Source organism: Rhinopithecus roxellana, chromosome 9 (genome assembly GCF_007565055.1).
Source record: "Rhinopithecus roxellana isolate Shanxi Qingling chromosome 9, ASM756505v1, whole genome shotgun sequence".
Lineage (NCBI taxonomy): Eukaryota > Metazoa > Chordata > Mammalia > Primates > Cercopithecidae > Rhinopithecus > Rhinopithecus roxellana.
The window spans coordinates 135,421,578-135,438,401 of NC_044557.1; the positions used below are offsets into that span (position 1 = coordinate 135,421,578).

Consider the following 16,824-nt stretch of genomic DNA (forward strand, 5'->3'; position numbering starts at 1 on the left):
TCTCAAACTCCTGACCTCAGGTGATTCGCTCACCTCAGCTTCCCAAAGTACTGGGATTACAGGTGTGAGCCACCATGCTCGGCCTTGAATTACTTTCTTATAAGATCTGACTTTCCCATTCAAGATATTTTGAAGTGGTAATCTCTTTTATTTTGATATTTATTGTTCTAGTGCCAAATATAATGCATGGCATGCATAGGCTCTCAATAAGTGTTTGCAGATGGAAATTGATGTCAAGAAGTTTTTTCATCTTTCTCAAACAAACATCTGCTCTGGGCCAGTGCCCCACAGCTATTGAAAGTTTCACTGTTTCTTTGTCCTTCTACATGAAAACTTTATTGAACAGTCACTTCTAGGCAGGAACTGGGTAAGAGTTTCACACATAACATAATCTCATCCAATTTTCACAGCAACTCTAGTGGTAGATGTTCTTTATTCATTTCATTTTATGTTGATGGATTGTTGAGGAAACTGAGGCTCAAAGTAGTTTTATACCTTACAAAAAATCTGAGTAAACATTAGGAAAAAGATTTAAGCCTAGGTCTTATTGACTCCAAAAGCACACATCATTCTCCTTTACAATACCTTGCAGGACTTAACTGGAAACATATGATTTGGGACACAGGCTATTCTACTCCTTTAAGTCTCATTTAAAGCCGTTTAGATAAAAATACTCCAATTACTGATGAACCTAGGGGTCCTAGTAATAGTTCTCTACATTTAAAATCTTTGCTCCATCTAGAATTTTTATTGACTTAACAAGTATAAAAAATTGGGGCTTTATTTCATCCCAAATGGACAGCTAGATGTCGTATGTTTTTATTGAATATCTGTCTTCTCCTCTGATGTGAAATGCTGCCTTTATCATATACACAATTTCCATATGAATCTGCATTACCTTTGGATAGTCTATTCCATTTTACTGATTGTTTTATCTTTCAAATTCTTTTAAAAATAAGTAGGCAGAAATCTACAACTTTAGATGAAATCTCCCTAGTTTTAAAAACAAGCTCATTAAAATAAAACACAACCAAACACACATATTCTGTGGACCTAAACATGTTGCAGGCCATTTGTGCCCACGGGCCACAGTATCTGCCCTACACCTACAAATGTTACGGTCTGATTTCTTCCGTACTCACTTGTAACAAGCTAGGCATCATTTTAAAAAGACCTATTTTCATGATTATTATATTCTTTCTTGATGGCCTAAGTTCCCCACACAATATTTTGTAATGAAAAAAATTAAACATAAACATTATTATTTTCCCTTGAAAATGAAGTAGACCTGTTTGTTGCTATCTTCAGCCTTCATGTTATCAAAGTATTTCATAAAGTGATCTTACTTTTGATGACTTCAGTAACTGTTTTATTATATGGACAAAAATTCCCAATCACAGTATTTTCCTACAGTATTCATATCAGAGCAGTTAGTTATCTGTATACGGTTCTTCAAACTATTCCTGGTATGGAGCAGCACTCTGTATTAGCATAAAACAAAAGTAAGTTATATGAATTTCACTTATTACTGAAAAGTATCCATCCTAACACTTGAATTAGAATTGTCAAAACTAAAGATTTCACAGCATATAAAACAATCTAATATTTTATGTCATTTCAGATTCATTGACTATTAGAACCACTTTTATTCCAAGTCATAAAAGGAGAAACAATAGGCCACCTATTACTTTGTCTGCCTAGAACACCTCATTGTTTTCAAGCACATGTTCTTGGGCTATCACTCATAATACCCCACCTTCTGGCCAGTGGGGTGGGCGCACAAGAAAGCCAAACCTTGCTCTCCCCACAATTTTCTAGTCAGACGAGGGGAAAGATGAACAGTCACCATAACTGTGCTCGGTTTCAGGAAGATATTAGTCTGGTAAATTTCTTATTATACAGAAGCAGCTAGTTCATGGGAAGATGAAGCGGACATACCAAGAAACTTAGAACAGACCGATGGCAAAAGCTGTGCAGTGCTCATATCCCTTGTTCCAATAATCCCTAAGCCCCTGATACATCCCTGCTCTTCTTGCTGTTTTGTTTCATCAGAGAATACATTTCCCTTTATGTATCACCTTGTTCAAATTAGATGTCTGTGCCCTGCACTGAGAGGTCCCTAATGCAAACATAACCTAAAGCAAAATGATCCACAATTGCTAGAATGATCATTCATATGATCACTACAAAGCAAAATGATTAAGAGCATAACAAACAGGATCAAAGCATGCATGTGACACTGAAGATACGATATTTTACTGAGAAAACGCTGAGACTAGAAGCTCTCCTGGATATTGAGAATAATGTTCCAATGTGTACTAATATAAACAAAGGCATACACACTGGCATTTCAAAATTTTATTTCTCATAATTTACCTAGTTTAAGCACATAATCACGAATTTATGGCAGTAAATGACCTACAAAGGTCATCTAAGTCCATGATACCAGCAATTCTTTTATAACAGAAAAAGATAACATGTAAGAATTGAATTAATTTTCTTTTGCACAAGGATTGTTCACAGGATAAGGAACATCTTTCACTTTAAATTACTAATCTGAATGCAGACTCAGGCCAACAATAATTGAAAATGATGTGAGAAGAATTTCAACACTGTAATAACAGAGAATGTTTAAGGCGTAAAAGAACAATTAAATTCAGGAATTATGGCTCAGTTCATAAACTGATATTCTAAGAAAATATCATACCATAAGACCATAATAATAACTTTTCTACAATATATTTTATCCTGACTTGAATATGTACCTAAACCCTTCTTGGATAAGGCATGAGGTCCAGAATATAATTTCATAAGCTAAATTCTACAAACACATAGAGCAGATAAGATTAAAGCATTCACAAATAATTAACCTTGAAATAACATGGGTAGAAAGGACATTACTACCTTACTTGTAAAGCACCAACAGTTAGTAAAATTTTATTGAGTAACAGCTTTTTCTTTAGCATAATTCTGCTGTCTTTATTTTTATTATCTAGAATGACTAGGCAAAATAGGTTAGTTTTGTTTTGCATATATGATATTTACTGCATGATAACTTAACACACTCTAGAGTCAATCACAATATTTTTATCAGAGAGTGAACTCTCCATCCTCTCAGGAATGTCACCTCATTATCAAACCATATATGTGAGTTACTGTCACAACTACTGGACTTCAAAATACATATACACTCAAGAGCCTAACAGACAGTTTGGGAGCTTAGGCTGTGGCAGGGCTACTCTCTGTCAGCGGCTTCTCCAAAACCGGAGAGCTCAGGCTGCAAAAGACTTCAAAGCTTTTACATCTTGCAGGCCAGCACTTTCTAGCAATGAGGGGCCTTACTTGTGGTCTCGGATCTCAGCTATGGTGGTCAAATCAGCTTCTCCCAAGAACTGCTCATATAAAGGTGCACTTCCACTTTCAGCCTTCACTTGAACACAGAGGCCTCCTTTCATCATAATTGAGTAAAGACACTTTAATAGTTTTGGAACACACTCACAATGTGGTTAATGTACCTCATCTATTGAGTGTATTCCCTGTGAAGTCTGTCCATGTTACTCTCCCCATCTTTAAGTACTGTGAAGTCAAGAAAAAATTCTCTTTGTATGGCAATTAACACTGTGATTCATGAAATCATACTTTGATCATCTTATTTCTACCATATGTAACAAAAATCCAAGTACAAACATGCACATTTATAGAGGGAGATACAAATTAGGTGTGGAATGAGAAAATGAGAAAACTGGAGACCATTTAGACAAAAACCATTCATTTAAGCCTACTAAGTAACAGATCCTATGCGAGGCACAGAGGACACAACAAGGAACAAATCACGCAAAAATTCACAGCTTCATGATGCTTACATTCATTTCAGTAACTATTAGACATCTTACTATTTTCAATAGCCATTAGACATCTTAACTCTCTTGAATGCTTAGCCATCTATCTCAGAAACTTCTAGGCTTTGAGCAGTTAAAAATAATAAGTAATTTTATATTCAATTTAAAATTAATGTCAAAATTCAAAGTTGAAAATAGAAATGGTAAAAGAGAAGGCTGATAGATTGAAAACAGCTATTAGCAAATAAATTTTTTTAAAAAGTGGGGAGGGAAACTAAGGCCCAAAGAGGTGAAGTGCCTTCCCAAGGATATAGCTACTTAGCAGAAAGTCAGGCTACAGTTCACATCTTCCAGGTCTGTTCCAGAAACTTTTCACTGTATCATAGAATCTATTGGGGTGGGGGGAAACTATAATGAAAAGCCTAAATAACAAGGAAAACCTCTCTTAATATCTACTTATTGTATTATAGAACTGTCAACCAAAACGGAAGGAATTTAAGCAAAGTGGAGACTCCATCAAATTTTAGAAAATACTTATGCTAAAGGCACTCTGCATTAGACTCTAAAGATGCACTTAATGAGCTAATAGATACTCTGTCTTCTCTAATATCTGAAATTCCCGGAATACTTTTATTCAAAGGCCTATTTAATATGAACTGGTGGTTATAGTTCATATCCTAGCACAAAAACACTCTCAACACAATACCACTATCTCAATTTATATTTTCTGCCTGACTCCAAAGAAAGGCTAGCACATTAGCTAATAGGCTTAACTACATTATCATGCCCCCAGCAGGTAAAGGAAAATGGTTAAGGTGCTAGGAGTTTTCACACAAAAGGCAACATGAAGGTGTATGCTTCCAGTAGTCTGCTTGTCACAAGGAATCCAATACTAGCTCTCTTGAACTGTTAGCCATCTATCTTGGATGCTTCTAAGCTTTAAGCAGTTAAAAATAATAAGTAATTTTATATTCACTTTAAAATTAATGTCAAAATTCAAAGCTGAAAACAGAAATGGTAAGAGAAGGCTGATAGATTTAAAGATTCATTTCTCACCACATGATCACAACACTTATTCACCTTAATGTCAAACAGGTATACCATTTGATTCATTTCCTAAAAAAACTTTTCAACTCTATGAACACCCATTGTCGAATCTGGATGATAATCATAATGACATCTTAACTTTATTAAAATGACTATGAAGATAAAAATCAAGAAGGACTTGATACTTACACCACTGGAAAGGAACTGAGCATACTTTACATGAGGCGGATCAATATCCTTTCCAGAGATGATCTGCGTTATCTACCATTCTGTAGAACAAAGATAGAAAATTGAGAAATATTTATGTTAATCAAGTGTTGAACAAAAATTTTAATTATATAACTTATGGATATCAAGAGTTGACACTAGCTAATCATGTTAAATATTATGTCTTCTGATTTGCATTCTACCGCTTTATTCACCATACAGTTTGATCCCTTTCAATTCAGACACAGATCTTCACAAAAAATGGTATTTACTATTCATTGTTTAGAAGCTAAAGATCATGAAGACAACTTATTAGCTGGTTAAAACCACAGCCATAGAGGCACCGATTTCCATTAACTCTAAGTTAAGATTATAAATTAGACAAAAGTTAAAAATGTTGATGTCAAAAACTCTCACATTAAAATACACATTCAGTACTGAATTACATTATGCATGGCCGAAGTGTCCAACAATGACTAATGATATATGCAAAATGTACAAGGTAAAGTTAGAAACCTTTCACATTTATATTCTAAATTGTAGCATTAATGAAGATCCTGTTGTAGATAATTTTCTTGCTGACTTAAAAGACAGGCCCAGGCGCGGTGGCTCACACCTGTAATCCCAGCACTTTGGGAGGCTGAGGCGGGTGGATCATCCGAGGTCAGGAGTTCGAGACCAGCCTGACCAACATGGCGAAACCCCAACTGTACTAAAAATACAAAATTTACCAGGCGTGCTGGCACATGCCTGTAATCCCAGCTACTCGGGAAGCTGAGGCAGGAGAATCCTTTGAACCCAGGAGGCGGAGGTTGCAGTGAACCGAGATTGCACCATTACACTCTAGCCTGGGCCACAGAGTGAAACTCCATCTTGGGCTGGGGGGGTGAATCTGTCCTAAAAAAGTAGATATAAAGTACAAAATGAAACTATTGAAAATGTTCCTCATTGTAGTTCCTGCGCAAAATAGTAAACCAAAGACACAAAAATGATTACTGGTCAAAACACATTTTTCACTATCTGCTCAAATTCAGTTAAAATACATGAAGCACCAGCTTGCCCTGGCATAGACACAAGAACCAAAATATGAGTAAGATATGGTCCCAACAGTACAGGAGCTTAGGAGCTCATTAAATGGCAGAAGGTGGGGAGAATAGAGACTAGGGACAAAAATTATAGACACGCCTCTCTCGAATAGAAAGTATAACATTAAAAAAAGACTAAAAATAAAACGTGTATATGAATAACAATCCAGAAACTAATTTAGGTTAGAGAGAACTAGGAAGATTTCTTAGAGTGAAATCTGGCTGTTATTTGAGGATTAGAATAAGACTTCCACAACATCAAGGCGTAGAGGGAGGTGAGAATCATTGGAGGAAAGATTCCAGGAAGAGGGAACAGTGAAAAGAAATTATGAGATTTATTTAGGTAATCAGTAGGCTTGTGTTGCTGGCCTTTAACACAGTATGTGTGAGGAGTAGATGATCTAGAAGGGGATCCTGACCTTTATTCTGTAATCATGAGAACCATGCAACATGTTTACATGTAGTATGTTCAGCATGTAGCATGTACCATGAAAACAGAATAAAGGTCAGGATCCTCTTCTAGAAGGGATCCTTTGATAACTTCCATGCTAGGAAGTTATCATCAAAGACCCTCATTTAACAGACAAGAAAACAGATTAAGTCACTGATACAAATTTATGTAACCATAAGACACTGAATTTTGTCAGTTATATTTCAGACATAAATGAGCTTAAAATATTCTACAAAAACAAAATGTTCTAAAAACAGAGGACCAAGCAAACAAGATGTTATGAATTCTCTCAATTTCACAAAGCTCTTCTGGCAGAGGAGACAGATTATTTTTTTTCCAATTGACAGATGTTTTGAAGTTATTTTAAACATAGATTAAGAACTAAATAAAAATGGGTATTAAGATCACATCCACACTGAGTGCAATGGCTTACACCTGTAATCCCAGCTACTTAGGAGGTTGAGGCAGGAAGATCGCTTGAGGCCAGTAGTTCAAGGCTAGTTTGGGCAACACAGTGAGTCCTCTGTCTCAAAAAAAAAAAAAAAAAAAAAAGAAACAAAAAAACAAAATACAATCACACTCATTTGAATGCCTATTATTTTAAAAATAAACATAAAACAACAAGTGTGGCAATGATGTGGAGAAAATGGAATTCTTGTATGTTACTGGCTGAAATGCAAAATGGTGAAGCCACTTTGTAGAACATGATAATAAAAACCTTTTATTAAAAGGCATTAGGGATATAAATGTATGGATGCTGGATCACATTCAAGCACCTGGTCATAGAAAACAAGCAACCTATGAAAAAAAAAAAGAGAGGCTGGGCGTGGTGGCTCACACCTGTAATCCCAGCACTTTGGGAGGCCAAGGCAGACAGATCGTGAGGTCAAGAGATCAAGACCATCCTGGCCAACATGGTGAAACCCCATCTCTACTAAAAACACAAAAATTAGTTGGGCGTGGTGGCATGCACCTGTAGTCCCAGCTACTCAGGAGGCTGAAGCAGGAGAATCGTTTGAACCTGGGAGGTAGAGGTTGCAGTGAGCCAAGATCACGCCACTGCACTCCAGCCTGGCGACAGAGCAAGACTTGGTCTCCAAAAAAAAAAGAAAAGAAAATAGATTATACAATTATAAAATACACAGTTTATGACCAAGATATAAGAGTTACAAACACAAAGACCAAATAACATGAGAGGTAATAAAGCAAAAATCATAACAACTTTAATAATTCTGTTTTTAAAAATATAGGCCGGGCGCGGTGGCTCAAGCCTGTAATCCCAGCACTTTGGGAGGCCGAGACGGGCGGATCACGAGGTCAGGAGATCGAGACCATCCTGGCTAACACGGTGAAACCCCGTCTCTACTAAAAATACAAAAACTAGCCGGGCGAGGTGGCGGGCGCCTGTAGTCCCAGCTACTAGGGAGGCTGAGGCAGGAGAATGGCGTAAACCCAGGAGGCGGAGCTTGCAGTGAGCTGAGATCCGGCCACTGCACTCCAGTCCGGGCGACAGAGCGAGACTCCGCCTCAAAAAAAAAAAAAAAAAAAAAAAAAAAAAAAAAAAAAAAAAAAAAAAAAAATATAAATGAGTTATTTAAGTATACCCTTCAGAATGAACAAATATAGTTGGAGAAAATTTAAAAAAGAGAAATTTGCTGTATTATCAATAAACATAATTTTAAAGATAAAAAGATATTTTGTAAACCTTCTAACAAAGAAGTTTTTTTTTCCTTTGTCCATTACCATAATTGATCACAAACATGGTAAAACAAAAGGTTTAATTTCATATATATAATCCAAACAATCTAGAGAAAAATGTACAAAAATAACTACTTATAAACTACAAGATAATCATAAATAACCCTTGGATCAAAGAAGAAATCACAAAGGAAATTATGATCCACATAGCTATACACTGTGACAAAAAAAAGAGGATTATTATTCATAACAAAAATCCAAGGCAGGAACGGTAGCTCACGCCTGTAATCCCAGCACTTTGGGAGGCCGAGGCAGGACAGATCATGAGGTCAGAAGTTCGAGACCAGCCTGGCCAACACAGTGAAACTCTGCCTCTACTAAAAATACAAAAAGTAGCTGGGTGTGGTGGCACACACCTGTAATCCCAGCTACTCAGGAGGCAGAAGCAGAACTGCTTGAACCTGGGTGGCGGAGGCTGCAGTGAGCGACACTGCATTCCAGGATGGGTGACAGAGCAAGACTCTGTCTTGAGGGGGAGAACAACAACAACAAAAAACCCAGAAAACCCAAATGACCCAATAAAAGTTGTATTTAGAAGTAAATGTATGGCCTTAAAGACTTTAATATTTTAAAATTCATATTCTTACTGTTTTAAAATTTACAGCCTAAATATTTTTAAAAGTCAAAAGAAAAAATAGTATTTAAAAAACTAGAAAAATAAAATATATACATCAAAATAAGCTAGAAAAATGAAACTAAGAAATACTAGTTGAAATTAATATAAAATGAAGCTACGGAAGGCATAAGTCCAAAATGTTGGCTCTTTGAAAGACTATTAAATAATTACACAGAAAGTCTAATAAAGAAAAAAGAGAGAAAAAAACTGCTAAGATTCAGAATGAAAAGAAAAATACAGCCATAGTATTGGGGGAAAAAAACCCCTAAGAAATTATAAATGCAACCACATGACAATTCATTTAAAAACCCAAAAGAGAAAAATGATTTCCTAGTAAAACAGAATATATCAAAATTGACCAAAAAATAAATTCTTTAGTTGAACCAAATAGCGTAAAATAAAGGTAATTAAGAATCTATACAAAGAGGCATCAAAATCAGCTGAGTTCTCAGCAGAATCAATCTATTTTAAAAACAATTCTAATAATACTAAACTATAGAAAAATACAGGAAATGTTCCAATCCATTTTATGAAGACAGAATTATTCAATAGCATACTTAATAAAGGTCGTACACAGAACATACCATTTCACTTAAAAATTAAACGTAAAAGTTCTAAGTAAAAACTCACATTAGACTATAGAGTGCAGGACATATGAGAAATAATACAGTACTCCCCCACTTTATCTGCTGTTTTACTTTGGCTTTCTGTGGTTTCAGTAACCTGCAGTAACCATGGTCTGAAAATATTACGTGGAAAATTCCAGAAATAAACAATTTGTGAGTTTTAAAATTTGAGCGACTGTTAGTAACTTAGAAACCTCATGCCCCTCCTTCAGGGCATCCACACTGTAGACCCTACCTGCCCCTTAGTAACTTACTAGCTCTCTAGATTATCACACTGACTGTCCTGGTATCTAACAGTGCTCCTGTTTAAGTAATCCTTATTCTACAGAATGATGGCCCCAAAGCTCAAGAATAATGATGCTGGCAATTTCAATACACCAAACAGAAGCCAAAAGTGCTTCCTTTCAGTGAAAAGGTGAAAGTTCTCAATTTAAGTTTTAAAAAAAAAATCGTATGCTGAGGTTACTAAGAACTATAAGAATGAATCTTCTGTGAAACTGTGAAGAAGGAAAATGAAATCTGCACACAGTATACATAGAGTTTGATACTATCTGCAGTTTCAGGCATCTACTGGGAGTCTCAGAATGTACTCCCAGTGGATAAGGGGGGTTCACTGTATACCACTATAATCTACGCAGAAATGCAAGAGTGGTTCATTTTTAGGAATCAACATAATCCAATATGTCAACACATTTAAGGCAGAGAAATTATATGGTTATATCAATAGATGTTGAAAAGGCATTCAGTAAAACTTAGCAGCCATTTTAAAGAAAAAATTCTATGGAAAAGAAGGCTAGAAAAAAAACACTCTGGTAAAAACATAAGAAGGGCAAATATTATTCTAAACAGCAAAACACTAAAAGCATTTCAAATAAAATTAAGATTGCATGCACACACAATAAATATATAGAGTATATATGTGTGTAATTTCACTTTCATATGCATAAAATAATCTGTGGAAGAGATCCAATAACAGTGGTTACTTTGAATGCGGGGTTGGGAACTAGAGAGATTAGGGAGAGGAATGGGAAGAAAGCTGTTCATAGGAAGCTTTTTTAAAAAATTATTTTAACCATGTGATTATTATTATCTATTCAATAAATCAAATCAATAAAATTAGGAATTAGAGTGAGACACCCACTAAATCCTTTATAAGTAAACACTGACTTAAAGTTTATAGGAAAAATGGTAAGACACAGAAAAGAATTAACTGGCAAAAACAATGGAATAAAAGAGAAAAATATCTTTTTGTCAATGATTTGGCAAAACAATGTCTAGAAAACTCAAGCAATTATATTGTCAAAAAACTGAAAATTAGCTGTGTGCAGTGGCTCATGTCTGTAATCCCAGCGGCTCAGGACACTGAGGCAAGAGGACTCCTTGAGGCCTGAAGTTCAAGACTATCCTGGGCAATATAGCAAAACCTCAGTATCTTTAAAAACAAAACAAAACCAAAAAAAAAAAAAAAAAAAAACCTGAAATAAAAGAAAGTATCAAATTGAGATATGATACAATACATTTAAAAATAAAAGTTTCTCTAATTGAGCAGGAAACACCTAGAAAAAGAATGGGAAAGAGATTTTCATTGACAGTGGTAACCTTTCCCAATATTTATGAATAACTATATTGAGAAAGAAGCCTAAAACGTTTTCCTTTCAATTTAAAAATAGGACCTAGGCTGGGCGTGGTGGCTCATGCCTGTAATACCAGCACTTTGAGAGGCTGAGGTGGGCCAACCACTTCAGGTCAAGAGCTCGAGACCAGCCTGGCTAACATGGTGAAACCCCATCTATACTAAAAATACAAAAATTAGCTGGGCATGGTGGCCAGGTAGTGGGCATAGTACCCAAGTTATTTTTTTTCAACCTTTGCCCCCCATTTCCTCCTTCCCCCATCTTGGAGTCTCCAGTGTCTACTGCTCTCATCTTTACATGCATGTGTACCCAAAGTGTAGCTCCCACTTATAAGTGAGCATGTGGTATTTAATTTTATTTCTGCATTAATTCACATAGGATAACGGCGTCCAGCTGTACCCACCTTGCTGCAAAGGACATAATTTTGTTCTTTTTTTATGGGTAGTATTCCATGGTGTAAATGTACATTTTCTTTATCCATTCCACTGTTGAAAGGGACCTAGGCTGACTGCTATGTCTTTGCTATTGTGTATAGTGCAGCGATGGACACATGGGTGCATGTGTCTTTTTGGTAGAACAATATATTTTCCTTTGGGTTTATACCCAAAGGAAATAAAAGGATATTTTATTTATATATATCCTGGCAATTAACCGGCAAAAATATTGGAATAAAGGAGAAAAATATCTTTTTGTCAATGATTTGGCAGAATACTAAAATAATAAATATTTATTTATATAATATCCTTTTATTTCTTCACACACATACACATATACATATACACACACACACATACTGGAGATATATATACTGGAAATATATATATACTGAAGATATATATATATACTGGATATATATATATATACACACACACACTGGAAAATACATATACTGGAAATACTCTGTGTGTGTGTGTGCGTGTGTGTGTGTGTATACATATATATACTGGAGACAGAGATATATATACTGGAATTGCTGAGTAGAATTTTTCCACTTTTAGTTCTGTGTTTCTTTTTTTTTTGAGACGGAGTCTGGCTCTGTCACCCGGGATGGAGTGCAGTGGTGCAATCTCGGCTCACTGCAAACTCCACCTCCTGGGTTCAAGTGATTCTCCTGCCTCAGCCTCCCGAGTAGCTGGGATTACAGGCGTGCACCACCACACCCAGCTAATTTTTGTATTTTTAGTAGAGACAGGGTTTCAGCGTGTTGGTCAGGCTTGTGGGGGAACTCCTGATCTGAGGTGATCCGCCCGCCTTGGCCTCCCAAAGTACTGGGATTACAGGCATGACCCACCACACCCAGCCTATTTTTGGTTCTTTGAGGACTCTCCAAATTGCTTTTCACAGTGCCCTTGCCAACATCTGTTGTTTTTTGACTTTTTTAATAATGGCCATTCTGACTGGCATGGCATGGTATCTCATTGCAGTTTCGATTTGCATTTCACTGATGACTAGCGATGATAAGCATTTTTTCATGTTTGCTGGCTGCTTGTAAGTCTTCTTTTGAGAAATGTCTGCTCATATCTTTTGTCCACTTTTTAATGGGGTTAGAGCAGACAGTTTAAGAACTACTAAGAAAATTGCGCAAAAGAAGAAAACCAAAAGTGGACTTCTGACCAGAGAAGTCAAAAGCCAGTGTAATGAAATCAATATGGCACTGGTACAGAAATGGACACACAAAGAGGCAGGACAGAATAAAGATCTTAATTATAGATTACAGCAAGTACGGCACAATCTGCTATCAAAGGTTACATTTTAATTCAGCAGGAGAGAATAAATATTTTTTTAAATTATAATAGAAAAACTGGTTATCATCTAGCAAAAAAAATTGCATTTTTATCTTACATTATATGTACAAAATAAGTATCAGGCAAAATAAAGACAAATGTAAAAAATCACAGTAAAACATCTACAACAAAATTTAGAAGATGACAGGTCTTGTAGATATGCTTAACAAAAACCAGAAACTTCAAAAGATAAACAAAAGGTTAAAAATTCCCTATTATGAAAAAAAAAAAAAAAACTAAGCAGTTAAACTGAAAAAATATGACATGTAGAGAAAGAGCAGATCCAAGTTATCAAGGTTACTCAAAAAATTCTCAAATGCACTAGAAGTCAAGGAAATAACAGTTTAACAATGAGATATCACTTCAGTAAAAATTTAAAAGATATATCTTCAATAATGCTACCATATTTCATTGGTCTAAATGTGATTATGACATCATTTGGAAAGAAATATTGTGATATATATTAAAATTTAAAGAACTTACACCTTTAATTTAGCAATCCTACTCCTGAGAATCGATTCTACAGAAATAAAAGTAACCATACATAGGGATATATACACAGGAACATCACCTACTTTCCAATTTCTTTTTTTTTTTCCTAGTCAGTCTCATTCTGTAGCCCAGGTTGGACTGCAGTGGCGTGATCCTGGCTCACTGCAACCTCTGCCTCCCAGGTTCAAGCTATTCTCCTGCCTCAGCCTCCCTAGTAGCTGGAACTACAGGTGCCCACCAACATGCCCGGCTCATTTTTGTAGTTTTAGTAGACACAGGGTTTCACCACATTGGCCAGGCTGGTCTCCAACTCCTGACCTCAGGTGATCCACCTGCCTTGGCCTCCCAAAGTGCTGGGATTACAGGCATAAGCCACCATGCCCAGCCCCAATTTCTTATCTCTACAAAGCATTGTTTCAATCAATACAGAAATGGCTAAATAAATTATAATACACTTTGATCAATTAACATAAATCCAATCATTAAAAAGAATTAGAGTTTTATCAAGTGGTTTGGTAAATTTTATTTAATGCAGTGTTGTGTAAAAAACAAAATGCTATTTTAAGAAAGCATAATATGATCAGGTTTTAAAAAAGAAAACTACAACCAAAATATCCCTTTATATGTGTGTTCTGACATCGGTTTGCGTATCTAAAGGCATACATACATATGCACATCTCTATGTACAAGAGCATAGAAGAAAAGAACAGGTGGGCAACACACAATGGAACCGGGGTGAAGAATGGGTGTGCGTATAGGATATGATCAGGAAGGAAAAGTGAATGGCCTGGGAAGCCAAGGAATGAAGGAGGTAAAGAAAAAAAACAACTTGAGAAGAAAAAAAAAAAAGACTATACTTTTTAAAAAGTATATGGCCACATTTACATATATATGTATATGTAACAAATACATATATGCATATTTGATAAAATTATAAAAATTCGTACCATCAGAAATAAACTTTTAATTACCAAAGGACTAGAACTGTCAAAATATTACATGAAGTCAAGTTGAGCAATGAAGACGCCTACCATCAACAATGTTGACCTCTAAAGAAAACTATAATCAAGAAAAATCTGTTAGGAATAAGAACCTGTCGATACTGTATTGCCTGCAGGTGGCACAATGGCTCATTCTACTCTAGTTTTTCTCTTGAATATAAAAAGTAATTACTGTATAAGGTACAGAAAAAAGTAAACTTTGAAAAACATAAAATGAAAGGTAAGCTGACCTCCCACCCCAAACTCCTTCTTCTTTTCCATCCACACACCATACAGTTTCTTGTCATCCGTCCTTCTTCATACATCTTTGTACACGTGTATTAGGGTAAAATACTAGCAGAACAATGGTTGTGACAGAGTATATACATTTTAAGTTATGACAGATTTTGTCAAATCGCCTCCCAAAGAGGCACCAGTTTATACGCCCATCTTCAAAAAATGCTGCATTGTGAATCCAGTATGTTAGTGGTGACTTAAAATTGAATTTACATTGTACAGCTTGGCATAGATCTGTTTCACTCAATAATGGTACACACAGAAAGGGCAGAATATTTAAATCAGGGAAGAAAGAAATATTAAGAATGTAAGGCTTCTGGAAGAAAGCAAAGAATTAAGAAAGGGTGGCACAGGCAGCAAGTAAGCCATCATTGGGAGAGATGACAGGGTATACTACAGAGACCAACTAGTAAGACCCTTAAGTCCAGATTTGGATACTAAAAAAGAATCCCCAAAAGTTTAAACACCACTACAGAGCCCCTTTTACTGCTCTTTTATTCTCTTACACAGAACCCAATTTTACCCATCTAAAATATCTATAAAAATAAAACCAAAAAAGTTTAAAATAGAAAAGTATGCAGTGCTCAGAATCCCATAAATTAGACATTATTGGTACTTTCAATTTACAGACTAGAATATGAACCTCCTTCCTGACTAGCTATAAATTTTTTAAAAATACATATATACATAAATATAAAAATAAACACAACTCATAGAGGAAAAAATATCATAAAACTCCAGCAGGATAAAAAGAAAAGTGAACATCCTCTCCCCTAAGCTCTCAGTGCTACTGACTAAAGATAAATACCACGCTTTTCTGTGAATCCTTACAAAAATAAAAACAAAGATACAAAATATGCATAGGCCTGCATATAGCTAACATACAACTCTATTTTTAACTGGTGGTTCTTTAAAATCAGTTATTATTACAAAAATCTGCAAACATGTAAAAGAGCAGAAAGAGGAGACAGTTAATGAACGCTTATATAACTATCACCCAGCTGGAACAATGAGCAAATCATGGCCAATCTTATATCCCTTCCTCTCCCTGCTCCAAGAGGTATTCTCAAACAAATTCCAGGTATCAGATATCTCATCATTTTAACATGTAAAATTCTTAGCAAATGCCAATGTTTGGTTTCCAAATCCAGACTAGACATAGAAACTTAAAAAGTGGTTGGGAGAGTATAAAAAGGCTTAACCACTGGGGGGGGAAAAAAAATGATAGCTACCAGTAGAGAAGAAAATAAAGTAAATGAAAACAACTATTTAATTATAGCTACACATAACAGTGACTCATCAAGAAGTTAAAGTCATGTTTAGGATCTTTGTTTTAAACAGGCAGGAAACTATGTTTTTTAAAGCTAAAATGGCTAAAAGACAAGTTTACCTTTTAGGAAGTTAATCAGAAGGTATTGCACTCATGCCAAATGGTTTTTCCCTCAAACAATACCCAATAAAAGAGGCCTTACTACATTTAGCTGTGACTTGAGAGACAGACACATGGAGGGTCTGGGGTGAAGGATGGTTGGTGACACAAGGAAAACACATACCATAAAAACAGGAATTAAAAATGATAATTAAAATATCAATCTCTCAAATAATGCCTCTTGATAGTTTAAAATGGTAAAGAAAAACTACTACCACCATTTAATGAACACTTCTTTGGGTCAGACACTCACTGGGAAATAAGTACTTTACACTTAATAGCTCATTTAATCTCAGAATCCCTTCAGGTTGGTAATTAAGACAAGACACTACTTGCCCAAGGTCAATCAGCTAACGGACTTCCCTTTTCTTAGCAGAACTACAGTTCTGCTATAGTAGGCTTCACCTTTCTCAAAATGTAAGATTCAAATACTATTTGTTATCATTTCTCTGGAGCAAATGTTTACTTCTGATAAGTACTATGCAAGAAGTCAAGCATCATTATGATTTGTGATTAAAATTACATATATCACATATCATGGATATTTTTATTCCAAAAGAATTATTACATATAGTACTT

General features: G+C 35.5%; 1 protein-coding gene and 1 long non-coding RNA gene across 16 annotated transcripts in view; one reads left to right on the forward strand and one right to left on the reverse strand.

Annotated features, from left to right (window-relative positions):
- The window catches only part of HMBOX1 (homeobox containing 1), a 186,000-nt gene that overhangs the window by 106,769 nt on the left and 62,407 nt on the right, over positions 1–16,824 (reverse strand). For all 14 annotated transcript variants that reach the window (XR_004059283.1, XM_010370898.2, XM_010370899.2 and 11 more), the window contains exon 2: positions 5,076–5,155. Coding sequence is in view for 13 of the 14 variants with exons in the window: in XM_010370898.2 (XP_010369200.2) it covers positions 5,076–5,098 (23 nt within the window). In the remaining variant the exon portion in view is untranslated. The remainder of the gene's footprint in view (positions 1–5,075; positions 5,156–16,824) is intronic.
- Positions 1–16,824, forward strand: part of LOC115899662 — a 172,936-nt gene that overhangs the window by 94,935 nt on the left and 61,177 nt on the right. The gene's annotated exons all lie outside the window — the stretch shown is intronic.